At 44.3% G+C, this 18,396-nt stretch overlaps 1 protein-coding gene across 2 annotated transcripts in view; it reads left to right on the top strand.

The window, feature by feature from the left end:
* The first annotated feature begins 583 nt into the window (after window positions 1-583).
* The window catches only part of efna4 (ephrin A4), a 32,029-nt gene continuing 14,216 nt past the window's right edge, over window positions 584-18,396 (top strand). Inside the window, exon 1 of one of the 2 annotated variants that reach the window (XR_013801092.1) lies at window positions 584-1,192. Coding sequence is in view for 1 of the 2 variants with exons in the window: in XM_079641394.1 (XP_079497520.1) it covers window positions 1,080-1,192 (113 nt within the window). In the remaining variant the exon portion in view is untranslated. The remainder of the gene's footprint in view (window positions 1,193-18,396) is intronic. The other variant, XM_079641394.1, reaches the window with a different exon arrangement.

An 18,396-nucleotide genomic window follows, 5' to 3' on the forward strand; every position in this document is an offset into this window, starting at 1 on the left:
CACACACACACACACACACACACACACACACACACACAACACACCACACCACACCACACCACACCACACCACACCACACACACACACACACACACACCTCAAGCAGCCAAGTGTAGCTAGACCAAATGAGGGGTGGTGTGGCGCCCCACTATTTGATTATGTTATGTGTTGGGTACCTGAACGCATCATTTTACCAGGTAACGTTGCCCTACCATGAGCTATAGCTACGATGACTAGGCTAAAGTTGGAAGGAAATGTGTTATGAGGTAGGAAGTTTGCTAGTTGAATTCTATGAAAGGCACATCTCTACTGGAGTAGCCTACCTATAGGTAAACACCCTGCATCAGCTGCCCTAGGACTGTGTGTGTTGGAGCATAATGAAAGCCGTTTAAATAATAAATAAATTGAGCATCTAGCTCCAGATGAGTCATGTCAGGGGGGAGAAAATAGGGGGAGGGGGGGTCCAAGGTTTCCCTGACAAACTGGAACAGTGACAGTCTGTCTCCCCACACCAGTCGGCGCACCTCTCCAGGATTTAAACTCGCACTACAGTATCACACATCACCACACCCTTGCCCAGTGATTGGCCCAAAGTTTCCCGGGTCCCGCCCTCAGCTCAGCGGACCCTCCCTTCGTCGCTCTCAGCCTGTTGCTGCCAAACCAGCTGGCATTTTCAATTGATATCCTGAGCCAGGACTTTGTACCCGAAATTCTGACCTTTAAACCCAGGTTTATTGTCTTTAATTAATTTCCAAGACGGAGCTCAAGAGTTCCTTTACGGTCATGCGGACCACGGAGAAACTCTCAGGAAATGCTCCCTGTTGAAACCCTCACCTCCCACTCTGCAGCCTGTGATTTAACCTACTATTTTTTAGAAGGACTTTAATCACTTTATCCTACCTTCATGCATCATACGAGACTGCAGCAGCACATGACGTAGAAGTTTGTTCACGAGTTGGTGAATCTGCTGGGGGGAAAACTGCTCAGCCAGCTCCTCTTTCGGGGTCTCCTCACCTGATCCGCACGCCACTCCCAGCCGCCGGTGTGCAGCTCTTTCCGGGGGGCCCGAGGCGGCCAGGATGGGGACACCGGGGGATCTGCTTGCTTGGAAAGTGACGATTTTCCTCTTTAATTTAATCTCAGCTGTTGTGGCCAAGAGACACATCGTTTATTGGAATTCAACAAACACAAGGTGAGAAAACACTGTGTGCTTAATGGTGCTCCTCTCCAGAAATATGTAAATGTATTTATGAAACTGGGCCAAATTATGGTTTATGTCGGTGTAAAGTCTCATTTCAACTTTGCACTGAGCATTACTGGCCTAAACTTGCTCTGACACACTCTTGCGCAACTACCACAATAATTCCTACTAAATGAGTCAGACCTCTGTTGTTTTAAGGAATTTTTGCTATGCTGCATCACGTCCCAGAACCTAAACACATCACTAACTCAAAAGCCATCAGACTGGTATTTTTGTCAAAGAAGAAACCTGAGTGGCCTGATCTCACCTTCGTCCTGCAGCTATCTTTATAATAATGACTACACTTTGACCCATTGCTTTCACATGTCAACAGCCTTTTAGTCAGTTATTATTCTACTTATAGATATGCCAGATGTAAGGGTTTCTTCATAAGTGTTTGCTCTAAATAGTGTCCTAGATAGCATTCTAAGAACACAGGTGTATTAAAGGCTAAAGTGTTGCTGAGCATAAGCGAATATCTAGTTAGATAATGGGAAGGTGTGTGTTTATGAGTAAAGAGTTGATTTGGGGCCATTAGCAAGCCAGAGCGAGGCTCACCTGCTGATCCAGGTGTTCCAGTCTGTCTAATTGAGGGGTTGAGGTGAGAGACCTGCAGGGCCAGTAGGACTACTTCCCAAAATAACACACTCCCTCACCTTCTTATTTAAAGACTCTCACTCTCCGTGCGGCCTTACTCCCCAAGCACTCTTTCAGATAAATGAACTTTTTAGCTAATAGCAACTGGCCACAGAAACCATTTTGTTTTGTCTGGTCCTGTCTTGTATTTAACATTTTGTGGATGCAAAAATGTACAGAGATATGACTCTCGGGACGGATCATTTCCCCAAATGCTCCTTTGTCAGATCTACAGGCCTCATCCTGTGCTGGAGTCAGCTGAGGTTGTATCTAGTGTGTCCAGGCGGGTAAAACCCAGTCATGTAATTGGGATCCAACCGAAATGTGCCGGGGAGGAAGACTGTGAGGATTAGGAAGCACCTTCTTGTTCCCCGGGGATTCAGGGATGAATGGTCACAGTCTGTGGCAGGGCCACACAGTTGGCTACAACACCACACAATCACAATGCCATCAGCATCACGGCGGCGGGTAACCCACTGTGGCAGAGAATCGCTCTCATCAGCAACACCACCCAATCACAAAGCTATCAGCAGAGCCGTGATGTTGCTCCCGGTCCAAAATCCCCTGGGTTTACTGTTTAATGCCTCTCCTTTCCTTTCCTTTCCTTTCCTCTCCTCTCCTCTCCTCTCCTCTCCTCTCCTCTCCTTTCCTTTCCTTTCCTTTCCTTTCCTTTCCTTTCCTCTCCTCACCTCTCCTCTCCTTTCCTCTCCTCTCGTTCTCCTCCCTTTCCTCTCCTCTCCTCTCCTCTCCTCACCTCTCCTCTCCTTTCCTCTCCTCTCGTTCTCCTCCCTTCCCTCTCCTCTCCTCTCCTCTCCTCTCCTCTCCTCTCCTCTCCTCTCCTCTCCTCTCCTCTCCTCCCTTTCCTCTCCTTTCCTCTCCCTCTCCTCACCTCTCCTCTCTTCCCTTTCCTCTCCTCACTCTTCATTACCTCCCTCGTTACATCCCGCTCTCCTTTTCATTTTGTCTCTGCACCCCCCCCCACCTCCTCGTCCTCCCGCCTCTTTATCTCTCACGACTCCCTCCTGCCCAGTGATGGATATTGGCGGAGTGATCAGTTGAGCTTCAGTCATTTTCCCATTCCATATTTTCTATTAGCTGCCAGCCAGCTAGCCAGTATGTCCTGAGACCTGTAAATGTAGCCTGGCGTGTGAAAAGTAGCGCAGGGACAGGAGAGCGATGCTTCTGTTGGCATGAAGATACACTGCAGGATCAACTCATGCTTATGGTACACTGATCACTTCAGATCACACAATAACATTTGTCCAAAGCTCAAAGATATTCACCTTTTTAATAAGGGAGACAAATCTGAAAATCTCCATATTTGAGAGGCTGAAAACTGTTTCTTCTGTCATTTTTGCATAAAAAAATCCACTAGCTGTCCATTATTTACAATTATTTCTCTGTCAATAAAATAATGGATTAGTCAAATAATTTTTGGAGCTTTATCCACAATATTGTCAAAGTTTAAATTAAAATATGTATGTACCATCTTACGCTCATGGTTTTCATTCACTTTCATTGGGTTTCATCACTTTTGTTGATTGTGTCTTTGCTCTGAAAAAGTGAATGTATGTCGTAGCCACACCAAAAAAAGATATTTCCTTCCTAAAGTTAATAAAGAACGAATCAGAGCAAAATGTGGTCCTAAAGAAAGAAACACAATTTGAAATGCTAGTGTGGGACGGTGTTTGTGTTTAGCTTGTAAAAAAAAAGCCACTCTTTACTAACCGTTTGCAAACATAATAACTTTACAAGGTAATATGTCAAAGATATGTTCCCAAAAATCAATGAATGCAGTATGAAATAGCACGCTTCTATATTTTTGTAAACGTATGAGCAGAATAGGGGAAGCAAGCTGCCCGTTACAGACATTACATTTAGGGCTCGGCTCGTATACCATCACTGTAGCTGGTGAGAAAACAAGCCCCTCTTTATTACGGATGACAGAAGACATTCTCTGGCCATCACCTTTCATTTGACATCTAGATTTATGGTTTTAATGAAGCAGGGGCAGTGAAGTGGAGACTGAAGGGCCGTGTTGCTCTGCTCTTCGCTTTCTAATATGGCTGTAACAAAGGCTCGCTGAAGCTCTTTAACTGGCACACATTTAGCACCCTGCAGATTGAAAAATGGAGCTCTGAAATGAAAGTGATAGACTGATGGGAGGGTCAACGCTGAACATCGTGGAATCAAGACACCCTTGCCTCTTTCCATTGTGGGACTCGAGTGGTTCGACTGCCCTTTTATGATTTTATGAACCCGCCGTTTACGATCGTTCCTTGTTTTATAACAGCGTTTCTCTCAGAGCGATAGTTCCTTATAAGAAGAGAAATTATTTTTTTACTTCCTGGAGCAGTTAAAGGTTAGTAACATATTATAACTGCTGTGCTCTTAGCTTGAGTGTGTGCTGACAGTATACCTCGGCTGTAGCAGGCTCAGACTAGTTTATTGGTATATTCAGCCCTCCCTCCTCTTGTTCCATGGTGTGCTTTAAAACGTAGGCCAAATAAGTTGACCAGCCTCTTGCTGACACTGGCTGGCTTCGTGTGCTGCATTCATCCTCATAAATTCACTCAGGATCTGTCAGAAAGTTTACTAGCATCAAAACTTAGGAATTGAATTGCCTTTTTTTCCCCACACAAGAGATATGGCTTTTAGGATACTTTTGCCACTCGTTTATGGGCTGCTCATACATCTGTAATAAGAATAAATGTCACCCAAACTCGAGCCTTAAATCAGCTACTCCATTTCCCCCGTCCTCTTGACTTATCCTTGGTCTGGGCACACACCTCTACGATTGCTTTCTCCTTTTACCTGACATGCAGGAGGCGAACTAGTTGCAACAGTTCTTTTCGGATCACAGCTCTAACTCTTGTTTCCAGTCACCTCTTGTCTTTCCTTTGCAGAGCCTAGGATAGCAAGGTGTCAATTAGAGATAAGCGTTTCACAAAAGGGGATACCACACAACAGAAAAATTATTCAAACCAATTTCTCTTACCTCTATATTTATGTATTTCTCACTCTGGAACTCACTCTGCAAGTCTGGACACAGAATGAAACGCCAGAGCCCTCTGAAATCTCTCTTACCTCCTCATCTGAGTCTCTCTCCCCTTTCTGGCAAAAGCTCAGGGCGAGCTCCAAGCCAGTGAAGCGTGTTTAAACAACGCGTGAGGAGATCATAAGTCGTCTGTGTAATCTCTGCTCTGTTTATGCATCATTTCCCTTTGTGTGCACTCATGAATGATCTACTTTAAATACCAAAGTAAATCACATTCTGCTCTGCATACCTTTGTCACACACACACACACACACACACACACACACACACACACACACACACACACACACACACACAGTCACAGACTCATACACACACTTGCCATGTACAGTAAAGTGAAAGCATACAGTGTGTGTCTTGTCAGAGGAGATGATTGCACTTCTAGACTGATTTCTTTCTTTATATATTTTTTATTATTTCTTCACCGTCAATGGGTCTATGTCTATCTCTATTCCTTCTGTGTCTGTGCAAATGAATGTATTTATCGTACTTCCTGTATCTCTCCTCACTGTGTCTGTCTCTCTGTTAATCTCTATCTTCCCCTGGTAAATGATTAACATGGAGAACCTGGCTGAACTATAATCAACAAACCCACAGTGAGGTAATTACCACCTTATTCCCTGTCCTGCTAACAAAGCAATCTCCCCTCCCCCCCCCCTGTCTCTCGCTTTCCATGTCTCTGTCTTTCCCTCTTCATCTGTCATCTAACTGTATCAATCCTCCTTTTCTGTGTCACTGCCTATTGTCTAGCTCACTGCTGCTGTGTAGATCAGAGATGTGTTTGTGATAGTGTACCTTATCGGTCCCTGTAAATGTGCTTTGTCTGTTTGTTTGTGGTGTTGAGTGTATTATCTGGAGGTAAACTTTGTGTACTTGCGCTTCGTCTTCTCTGTCTGAAAACAATGAGAGGCAGTGATTTTTAGTGCCAATGTTGTCGGTTGAAGTTGTTTTTAGCGGAACAATAGTAATGTGTGGTGTGTGTGTGTTTATGTGTGCGTTTGATTTTGGAACTAACCTGCCGGTTTGTGTAACAAAGAGAACTCTCTGTTCCCTTGAAGTGTGATCATTTCAGTTCTGGAGAAACAAAACCCAGAAATGCACCAGGATGCCCAGCCCTATTAAAACCTTTCATTCATTTGTGATCCTCCACATGATTCATCGTTTTTACAAGTTTTCTGAGAATTTCTCTTTTCCGCTCACAGCACGCAGTGAAAGTGGCTACGACTGTAAAACCTCCTCAGTTCCGGCCAGTGGTGTGCGGCTCTGGGAACATTTACCAACTGCTGTGCTGGCCTCTCGTCTAAATAGGTCATTGTTTTGTTTCCACTCGTTAGCTGATTTAAGGTGTGACTAAAGTGTTTGAAGAAAAAAGCAGCCTTACTGCCTTAGGATACTCTAATTTTCCAAAGGTGGGGCATGCAGATACAGTATTGTGCAAATACGTCTTTGGATGTAAAGTGCAACATTACGATAAGCTCCTTTTCTGAACTCAATCCTTACAGATATATGTGGCTACTAACTGCGTCAAATCAGCATTCCTCTATTTCCCTTTTTTAGTGTTATATTATACAGAGGAGTAAAACCAAAATAAAAGTTTCAAAATAACCTTTGCAACGCAATTTAAAGGCAGAGATGTGTACACGGAGAGATTGAAGCAAACTGAGTTTAAAATGAGGTTTAGTCAGAGGCCTAGCAGTGAGGATGTCTGTATTAAAATGGATCAGATAGTCACAGTGCAGCCGTTGGAGCAGACATGGTGAACAAGCATGAAAGGACGCTCGCTCTCTCCTCCTGGTCAGGATATTTAGTCAATCAATACCAATTTAACACCAAGATATTATCGCCCGGCTCCTCGCATTATCTCCAGACTGCATATGGACCCGTCTCTTTCCCAATTTCTCTCCACCGCGCTGCCCTGTTTCTCTGTGTACACACATCAGTATTAGGCAGCATTAAGCGGTAATAAGTAGTATTGTACGTATGTGTCCAAGTGGCATAGAACAGCTGTGGAATTAAATAAGGTTCAGCGTTGTCTGCCGCCCCGGTTGGCATGGCACAGCCTGGTTTTGGCACAAAATGGCTGCCGTGCCGTATGTGTGTGGAGAGGGTGGTTATGGGGGTTAAGGGCTGCTGGTGAGCACAGAGCGGGAGCACATTCATTCATTCAGGGCACACAATGAGCTGGCATTGTTGTAGGTGTCGGGCCAACTGTGTATTTCTTCCACATACAAAACAGCTATTAAATTATGGCGTGAGAATATGTGGGCTCAAAGTGTGGGAAACATTATCAACTTAAGCTTGACCATAATAACACAATCTGCTGGTTGTTTAGCCAATACAGGCATTTTTTCAAATATCACAATGACATGTGCACGCACAGACAGGCAGGCAGGCAGGCAGGCACACACACACACACACACACACACACACACACACACACACACACACACACACACACACACACACTCTCAAGTACATATAACCTCACACAATACTCTTCCACTCAGCTCAGAAATCCTGCCAAAAGGCAACCTGGGAATTCCCTGAGAAAGAAATTGAATTAGTATTGACCCAGGCTGAGCAAAAGGCTGTAGCAGGAACCCGGATTATTACACCATACAAGGTGCTCGCTGCCAGGAGGACACTGAGACATGTTTGCCATCATTCCTCAAATCTTCAAAGGTGCTTAAAGACAGTTTCTGCAGAATCTCTTTCTACTGCCTGCGTGTGTTTTCCATAGATACATTTTCCCCGGTACAAGAGATGCTGCAGTTTTCCTTCATTTAAGAATACAGAGAGACATGTGGATGCTTAATTTACCCAACAACCCTGATGCACAATTTCACATTTTATTTATACGAACGTATTAAGAATATTAATCGAGTGTCCCGTTGTGCGATCATTTACACTAGTTTTGGTCACAACATGGGTCCTGTTAAAAGCAGGTAGGAAAGAAAATCAGTTTAAGGCGTAAAACCTGTATCTTTAAAACTGATTTGATCTGACAAGCCGCCACGGATTTGAAGACACAGTGCTAAGGTGTCCTTGTGAGTTTCATACTTGTACAATTTCAGATTGTGATAAATATGAATATATTTTAATATCGGCCTTCAGTGATGCCGGGTTTAACTACCAACTCAATGAACCTGGTATCTGTTTTAACTGTTATTTTTTTCATAATTGTTACAATGTAGAAGAAGAGAATACTTTTTAATTGATGCTTTTTTATGGATTTGACTTTGAAAAAATATTGTAAAATGTCTTACCTCCATGAAATAAACACGAGTTGGCATTCTGCAATTTATGAATTTTTAAGAAGGATAAAAGCTATTCTGCTTTAAATGAAATCATACAACATCTACTATGACTTCTTGAACGGTAAGAAGCAGAAAATACACTGCAGGAGTTCACGTTTTGCTTATGTAAGTTGTTATCTTTGACCTGGCAGCTTGTCAGTCTTTATTTATTGATTACTTTTGATTAATTATGTATTCTACAAATCCACCTTTACAGCACATATGTTGCCATGTCATGTGCTTGCTGCAGTGCGGTGTGAGATGGTGAGCCTCCAGAAGCTGTACAAGAAAGTAGTAGCGGCCGTCTTCACACAAGACCAAACTTTATGGACTAATAAACCTGCTACAAAGAGCGGCTTCACTACACTTCTTCTAGACACAACAAAGAAACACTTCGATACAAATACTCAAAGGGCGGGAACATGTGTGTTTGTTAAGGAGGTGTGTAACTTTTGTGTATTAAAATGATTCTGCTTATCAGTTACCTCATAAAAAGGAGCTTTGTCAGCACCTTTTTCCAGTTCCTGAAGAACACCTTTCATCCTGTGCTTTGTGATTTCCAGAGGCGATTGATCACATGACAAATGTGAACATATTTTGAATCCGCTTGATTTTTCCATGGTGGAACAAAAGCTAATATTATTTAGCTGTTTGCCGCCCAGAAGTATGGGAACAGCACAGCCTACTTTCCAGCCCCCAGTGATGTGAAACACACATTCCTCCTCTTTGTTTCCTTTTGGGCTGGCATACACATACCACACACGCACACACACCACATATGAATATACATTCCCTTTCTGCTTCCTTTTCTCGTCAGCCCCCCAGAGATTATAAAAACATTAGACCTGCACTGAAGGGAGCGAGGGATGGAGAATGCGTTAAAGCAGAGGATGGTAGAGAAAGAGTCAACAGATTTCAACTCCCAAAACAGCTCAGGATGGCCCCGAGGGAAGGAGGGATGAGGAGAGAGGGAGAGAGGGAGAGAGGGAGAGAGGGAGAGAGGGAAGAAAGGATGTCAGCAGGAATTACTATCACTGTCTAAAGCAGGCGTGAGGAGCAACCCCCTTCACCTCCCCTCCCTCCGTCCCAACACACACACACACAGGGGCTGTTTCACACACACTCGCTCTGTGATGCTCTTATACAGGTGTGGTTTAGAGACACATACTACGAGTAGTAGCTGTGTGCGTGTTGACTAAGCATATTGAGTAGTGTATCCATGTTGTAAAATTACAGTAGAGTCCTTTTACCTGAGTTAAACAAAGAGGAAGCATGACTGGAATGTGGTATCATGAGCTTATTCAAACATGCCTGGGCTCAGATTTGTTTAGGCTTACAGTAGATTAGTGTGTGTGTGTGTGTGTGTGTGTGTGTGTGTGTGTGTGTGTGTGTGTGTGTGTGTGTGTGTGTGTGTGTGTGTGTGTGTGTGTGTGTGTGTGTGTGTGTGTGTGTGTGTGTGTGTGTGTGTGTGTGTGTGTGTGTGTGTGTGTGTGTGTGTGTGTGTGTGTGTGTGTGTGTGTGTGTGTGTGTGTGTGTGTGTGTCAGCATAGTTAGATGTGTTATTTTTGTTGCAATAACCAGCACTACTTGATCTCCGGGTGTGCAGTAATGCTCAGCTTGATCCTCGTCTCCTGGTAATTTCACTGCTATTTCTTCTCTCTGCTTCCTTGTTGTTCTTTTTTCTGCCCTTCCTCCTCTTTTTTCTCAACATTTGTTCCAATCAAATATTTTATTCATGAGTTCAAGGAATGTTTTTTTTTTCCAGAATTATTTCTTTGATCAACCTGCAGTTGTGCAGCTAGATAAGTGGGGTATGGTGCATACTGTGTACAGTATTGGTTTGCTTTTGAGTGATGCTAAGGTAGACCTTACCATCTACTACACTGACAGGCTGCTGACACGTTAGTATGCAGAGTGGGGACATAGTGTACAAACACTAAAGCGCTAAGTTGATTAAATAGCGTATTTTTTTACAAATGTCTTTATGCAAACTGTCATTTTTGATCAATTGCTCTGTCACTATCCAAAAATATGTTTTGTTATATTCATCAGAAATGATCAGATGGCTATCATTTACAGTCTGGGAGCATCCCTAGTGTTGTTGCTAGTGTTGTTCTGAATGAAAGAGGGTAAAATAGCCTTGTCCCAAATCTCCATAGCGGTGGCCTTGTAGCAGGAGAACTCATGAATCTCATTGCTCTCCTATTCAGCTGGAAATTGAGTTCTTGTACGCAGCACGCTTCTCAAAACACTGCTGCGTGTTTATGATTGTGGAATTAATGTGTGCTCACCTAAAATACACTCAGTGACAAATGCCTAGTCATGAAAGTCAGAAAACGCCTTACTCGCTACTTTTTACATTTGAGGAGTTTCACTGATGGATTTCTTTTCAGAACGAAAAAAGTTTAGAGCGGTTTTGTTTAAAAAAAAAAGGCAGATACTGAATATGTTGCGGGTTTTACTGTGGTATTTGCTTAGTTTGCAGTGGATTTACAGTGGACTTAGTCTGTTACTATGAAAAAAACCTGCTCACCACACTCTGCCACACTGTACTCTGTGCGTGTCACTTTTGGGTCATTGTGGTTGATTACTTTAAAGTAGAGACCAGTCCATTTTAATCCCAAATTAATCATTTAATCCCAGTCCAGCACCCGGCTGTTGTTCACACTGTATGTCAGACTGCCGTCTGCACCTCTCCTGTTGACCCTCACTACTTCCTTCCCCTCCTAAATCCACCTCCCCCTTCTTCCCTCTTATTGTGTCTTAAACCTTTCATCAGTGTTGTGGAACTCAACTGGCCTTTCTAAGAAATTCAGTGGCATCCGGCTTTGAGGCAGATAATGGCATCCAATACCAGCCCAAATATTAAAACCAATAATTCCATTTCACACGCTGCAAAGCAATGGATAAGCTAATGCTTATGTGCTAAAGTGAATATGCTGTATTAAGTTATAAATAACACATAGTATAGTAGCCTTGAAACCAAATGGACAGATTTTGTTCAAATGTCTCAATAATTGTATTTTCAGCTGATTGGTATTAGACGTCAGTGTGAGTGTCCTGTCTCTGGTGTGAATATGTGTTCGTGTGAGAGGGCGGGGGCGAGTGGCTGGCTGTGCGTGACTAGAACAGGACAAAGCTGGCTGCCTTGAGGGGGAATAGGGGGGACCTTCCATATCCCTGATGCACAGAGCGATACGAATCTTAACGGTTGTGACGGAGAAAGATGGAGAGGGAGGGAGAAGCATGGATCGTCTGCGAGGGGGGGAAGAGGGGGCCAGTTTAGTCTCCTGGGATTCCAAAGCAGTGACCGTGAAAGTGCTTAGATAAACAGAGAAAAATACAGAGTGGGGAGGGAGGGCGAAGTGGGTGAAATGGTGGTGGAAGAAGCAATGGAGGGAGAAGGTGTGTAGACACTCTGACAGAGGGAGGAAATGAGACCCGCTGAAGATGGGGTAGGAGAAAGCAGATGGGAGTGAAAGCAAGTATAGAAGTTTTTAAATAAGTTCTCCATGAGTCAGAGGGACGGGAAGAGCAGGCTGCCACTCTATTTACTCCCTAACTCGTGTGCCTCTCTCATCTCTCTCTCTCTCTCTCCATATTCTCCTTTGCACTCCTTCTCTGTCTTTAAATAATTCAGGCCTCTTGGCTGTATTAGCAGCTTTCCTTGACGTGTGTGTGTGTGTGTGTGTGTGTGTGTGTGTGTGTGTGTGTGTGTGTGTGTGTGTGTGTGTGTGTGTGTGTGTGTGTGTGTGTGTGTGTGTGTGTGTGTGTGTGTGTGTGTGTGTGTGTGTGTGTGTGTGTGTGTGTGTGTGTGTGTGTGTGTGTGTGTGTGTGTGTGTGTGTGTGTGTGTGTGTGTGTGTGTGTGTGTGTGTGTGTGTGTGTGTGTGTGTGTGTGTGTGTGTGTGTGTGTGTGTGTGTGTGTGTGTGTGTGTGTGTGTGTGTGTGTGTGAAGGACGGACAGATCCAGCCCTTGGACTGGCCATTCCTCCACTAACAACTAGCCAATGAGCCGACGCTGAGTTGAAGGCAGAGGGAATGCATACCTGGGTTTAACGGTCTATGTTGCCTATCCAGCATTGACCTTCACATCATGGAGAGAGGCAAAAACAGAGTGCAAGAATGGGAAAGAGTGTCGACGGCATCAGAAGGTTGACCCACTTAGTCAATGATGGATTCTCAAAGCCAACTCTGATTTATTGGCTCAGTGTATTTGCTTTGTGAGCGCCCTTTTCACTTTAGTGAAGAGTGTATCTGAGTTAAAATGTGTGACCGAATATGTGTGTGTGTGTGTGTGTGTATGTGTTTTTAAGGGGCGTTGCTGGCATGTCCTCCTTAACCTACTTACACAGGTGGGACCTGCTGACCTGAGACACAGATAAGTGTAGTTAAGTATAGTTAATATAACAGATGGGGGTGTAGAACGTATACTGCTAAGACGTTGGGACTCGATAGGGATACGAAAATATATATATATAAAACTATGAAACGTTGCCAATAAGCAACATGCAACATTCGCCAAACATTTAAAATAAATGTCGCTGTTTAAAAGGGTTTGATTTAAAAGGGTTTGATTTAAAATAATCTTTTTCAAAGATGCATTGAAAGATACAAGATGCATTGAAAGGCAAGGCAAGTTTATCAATATAGCACCTTTCAACACAAGGCAATTCAAAGTGCTTTACAAAAAATGAAAGACATTAAGAAAATGGCATTTAAAATCAGTCATTAAAAAGAAAAGATAATAAAAGAAACATTAAAAGAAAAAATACATGGTTGAAAGAGGAATGGGTATGGAAAGTTGGATCTAACCAACTTAGGGTTGCAATGATTATATTTGATTATCCTTTTATCTGTATCAGAATAACCTTTGGTCGTAAAACATTTTCAAAAATTAGTAAAACATTTCCTAAAGCCCAAAGTGACCTCTTTAAAGCTTTAATAATTCCATTATGGTTACATTCTATTAACTTAAATCCAAATATAATGATATGTAACAGAGCATTATATTTCTGGATTTTTTCTCTCTCCGTTGACAGAAAAAATAATTGTTTCAGCTTTAAAACAACGGACACGATGTATGATTCGAATGTGCAGTCTAAAGCCGGCTTTAAAATAAACACTTTTTTCACTGTTTTGTATTTATCTATTTTTTTTATTTAAAAGCAAAAAGATCTCCTGGAGCCCCCTCCGTCCTACACCACCTGCCCAATTGGCATGAAACCAATAAGACCAACCCTTGTGTCAGTGTTATTCACTTTAAAGTGAACACTCATTAATCAACTCTCTTTATTTGGCTAATCTTATCTGCTTTGACACTGTGTATGAAGTTGGTACAAAACATGAGACAAATGATGTTGACACTGTGGATCAGCCCGGCTGCCACTTTGTAGCAATACACTTTGATAGATTTTGTACATAGTTTGAATCATGGCTTTTTGTGTCCACCCATCATGGCTGTCACTGCCTCTCCTCCTCTGTCTGTCAGTGTCTGAGCGGTGAGGTACGGTAGCTATATTCAGGTTTATGTATCGGAGCCTGGCACCTGCACAGATCAACCCTGTATTTACACTGCAGCTGCATTTAGACTGCAGAAACATGGAGAGCACTCATTACTCTGAGGTTAAGGCTGTCCGACAGAGAGATGCAGGGAAAAAAGACGTATGGAAGGAAAGTATGGATGGGTGGGGCACTGGCTTGGCACCAATCCCGGCCTTGGATTGGTTGTTGTCCTGGCAACGGCACGTCTGACCTTATTTGCCCCCTCACACGCCCCTTTCTGTGCGTGCACCATGATCTCGCCCATGCGCATTTCTTTTGCCGCACACTTTCCCGTCATTCTTCTCTGCGTGAGGGCCGAACCTCTTCTGATTGTGCCCTTTCTCTCTAGCACTCTGCCTCCAAGTGTGGCCTCCACGCTGAGCAGGTGAGAGAGTCAAGTCCGAGCACTCACAGCTGCTGCTCCGCTGGTGGGCAACATTTGCACTCAGCCTTTGTCCGTTTATATTGTGGACAGTAATTTCATACCTCCTAGAAAAGTTGCTGGAAAGCTTATTTTTGGATCAGAATGGACCACACTGAGAGCGTGCATGACGGCGCTGCCACGTAGAGGCTGTGATGGTTTCTGCAGACCTGCAGCCGTATCAAAATGGTTCCGATGGAATGACTTCCATACTGATAGGTCCTGCGGACCCAAATCATGCAATTTTCCTCAGCCCTGACGACCGAGCTATACATCCTCTTGTGATGCTGATACCCACAGAATGACCACACACACACACACACACACACACACACACACACACACACACACACACAGAGGAGGACCTATGCCGTAACAGGCAGAAAATAGGGTCCCTCAGGGCCTGAAGCAGCGTGTGTGTGTGTGTGTGTGTGTGTGTGTGTGTGTGTGTGTGTGTGTGTGTGTGTGTGTGTGTGTGTGTGTGTGTGTGTGTGTGTGTGTGTGTGTGTGTGTGTGTGTGTGTGTGTGTGTGTGTGTGTGTGTGTGTGTGTGTGTGTGTGTGTGTGTGTGTGTGTGTGTGTGTGTGTGTGTGTGTGTGTGTGTGTGTGTGTGTGTGTGTGTGTGTGTGTGTCCGTCCACGGGGCAGCCTGCTGATCCTAACAGTTTGAATGCCCAGTGCATCTTCCTTTAATGGAGCCTGCAGGGCAAGAAAGGTGCAACCAATCACTTCCTCCAGGCTATACACATACAGCCATTGTCGCCAACGCTTATGCACCAAATTCATATAGATATACGATGCTTTGCAATGTGTGTGTGCACTGATGTTCTTATCCTTCTCCCATTTATGAGGGCAGATACATTAGGATTGTCTGTTAGAACAGGGCTTCCCCCAGGGAAGTGTTTATCAGAGGTCGTAAAGCCACCCAGATCTTACAATCTGTGTGTGCTCAGAACCTGCATAGAAAGAAAAGACGCACACTCAAGTGGATGGATACGGAAGAGGGAAAAATGGAGGAGGGAAGTTCACATACCGTCCACATTTCGAAATTAGGAGTCATGGAAAAGAAAGCAAAAGGTCTGTTTAGCGGGGAGATACACTTCCTTCTGACCTTGAAGGAAGCACACGTACACGAAAACATGAACATAGGCGCACCAAACAGGAAACGGTAGATAAGAGCAACAGCTTGTTCCCCTTAAGTCCCTTTTCCCTCTCAGTGAGGAGGGGTTGACCACAATCCTTTACCTCAGTTTGATGACACTTACATTTTGAAAATACAGGGTCTGCAGCGTCCCGGGATGTGAGGTTGAAGGGGGTTAGTAAAGGGATTTATTTCTGCCAGCTGGGCAGTCGGGGTTGTGGGGGGGCCCCAGATGGTCAGAGGTAGGGGGGGAAGTCCTTGTTTGTGCGCGTTGAGGGGAGTAAGCACCAGGTTATGTTTAGGCTCCGGACACAGCATGGCTTTGTGTGGGCGAAGAGGGGGGGGCATGGCTAGGACAGGGGGGAGGGGGGGTTGCCCTGATTCTGTTCCATTTTACAACAGCGCAGCATAAGATTGAGCAGGAGAGAAGAGATGGGGAACAAAAGAAAGACATATTTTTCCGAGTTAAAGTCTCTCTCTCTCTCCCTCTCATGTCTGACTCATGAGGAGCTACAGGTGTCCTATTCCTCTTGTTTCTCTCTCTGAAGATAGGATAGCCTCTGGAGCAGGAGGTCATTAAATCTTTGAAGAGAAAGAGTATTCTCTTGTTCTCTGCCTTGTTCCTTCTTTCCTCCTGTACCATCTTTGGGCTTTTTTGTTTTGAACTTCTCTCATACTTTCCAGCAGTTTTCCCCCACAGTACAGTGTTGTTATTCCCACGGAAAGACTTCTAGAGCCTCGTCTTCTTCACCTGCCCAGCAACAAAATGTGTACAGTTTTCTTCAATCCTCTCTTGTGTTGAGAGATGTATCCATGTCATTCTTTAAGATGTACAGATTTCACCATGAAACTGCTCAGCTGAAGTCATTATTAAGTGTCTACAAAACAGCTGTGGTTGAAAGGTTAGGAACACGGTTAGTTAGTGTAGTGGCTGCTGTGGTTGGTTAAAAACTGTTTCTTCAAGATGCATTTTTGTTCCAACAACCCCCGCCAATTCCAACAACTGCACATTTTTCCAGTTTGTGGAACAGTTTAGTCTGGCAGTAAGTCCCGATTCAGTTTGTCCTTAAAGACTGGGAGAGGCCCAACAATGTGGAGTTGGTCGGCAGTCCACATTTTTGTGTGAAAGTTCACCAGAGTTTTGAAAGCACAGATTGACTTTGTTTCAGCAGGCAAAACTACATAGCAAAGCCATTCCAGTTCAAATTGAGATGACTAGTTGGATTAACTAAACCGTGACACCCAGAATACTAATGCAATCAGTATGTCAAAGATGACATTATTTTATTCATCACGATTAATGACTCAGCTGTCATCTGTTAACGGCTAACTCCACCCATCTGGTGTAGCAAAACTGAAATATACAATACCATTTCACAAAGTCATCCTCCTCGAGAGCAACACACATCCTCCCATTTTAGCTGAAGTGTTACTACAGCACCACAGAGGCTGAAGCTGTGTCACGCTATGCCCCGCCAAGGCACAGTGACCACAGAAACGTACTGTGCCCAGTCACCATAGTGAACCGAGTTAGCGATCCGCCTGCTGTGATTTACCACGGGAAGAACTGAGGCTCCTCTAAGCCTCTCTGCCTCCCGTCGTCACTTCAAGGGACCCACAGACTGTGGGCTTCTTATCGTTCCATCAGAGGCATGAACGCGTTTATTACATTCACAGTATCTACAGTATACGTTCATTTGGGATGCATGGTACAGTGTGATATTAGCATTTGTATTGTAGCGGAATATTTGTTGCCCCCATGTTTATGTGCAGTACATGCGTTAAGTACCCAAGTGTATTCAGTATGCATAGTACGCAGCTGCTCTGCGTGATCGAGTATCTGCTCTGTATTCCTGAAGCCGTGTTGTGGGATTGTTGCTCCTTTAATTATTCTCTCATATTAAAGGATCAAAGGTCTCTGCCACAGTCAAACCCCTGCATTTCATTATAACTACACACACACACACACACACACACACACACAAACACACACACACACACACACACACACACAGGAATGTATGTCGTGCACACACGTTAACATGGACACACATGGGGAGGACATCAGTTGTTCCATTTTTTAAATGTTGAATGCAATTTCCTGCAATTATAAAAAAAAGGATAAATGTTCGCCTTTTCAAGTCCTCCATTGAAGGGCGCAGCGTGTTCTTTTTGATTCGTCTCCTTTTTTTTATCAACCAAGAGCTTGCACTAGTGCTCAGAAGGGTGTCACCGATCACCCTCTGGCATGAGGGGAGAGCATGTTTTATTCTCCTGAAGTACTTTCATGTCTCTGTGTGTGTATGCCTAGAGTGTGTGAACATGTGTGTGTGCATTCAGGACCACATGTGCTCAAACACACATGAGTGTGTGTGTGCTGTGCCTTTGCCCTCTCCCCTTTAGCTCCAGCTCTGGACCAAACCAATCCTCCGCTTCCAGAGCATTCTCCAGCCGATGGGCTACTCCACCAGCTCTCTGTTCTTTTACACCCTCAGCTCTTCGGTGCTCCCATGATGCCCCTGTGCTGTCACCACTCTGCTGTGTGGTGGCTGGCAGTAGGGGAGGATGCTGAGTGTAATTAGGGCATACCCAAGCCTACCAGGGCCACAGAGAAGGGAGGAAGGGAGGGAAGAGGATGGAAAGAGGCCTGACAGTTTGACATCAGTAGAGCACACAGTCTCTGTAATTGCTGGCGTGCATATGACGCGGGCCAAGGTTGGAGACTTGTGGGAGGAAAAGGGGGGTGACGTAGGATAGAGAGGAGTCATACATAGGAGGGAGAGCAGGATGACATGCAGCCTCAAAAGTGGGGAGAGATAAGGAAGGAGATAAAGAGAGGAAGGGGGTGAGGGGGTGAGGAGGAGGAATGTAATGAATCAGGAGTTGGGTGAGGGGGGAATCTGAAGAAGAAGCTTGAGATGAATGACATCGCGGGGGGGGGGGCTGCATGTTGACACAGCACATGTCTATTATTACACATTCACGCACACTTCCACAGCTGGTGCACCTAAGCAAACATTTCTGTGTCTTGGAGAAGCCTTCAAAAGCACCACAGCTATGAAGA

This window comes from Notothenia rossii (genome assembly GCF_949606895.1).
Source record: "Notothenia rossii genome assembly, chromosome: 7".
Lineage (NCBI taxonomy): Eukaryota > Metazoa > Chordata > Actinopteri > Perciformes > Nototheniidae > Notothenia > Notothenia rossii.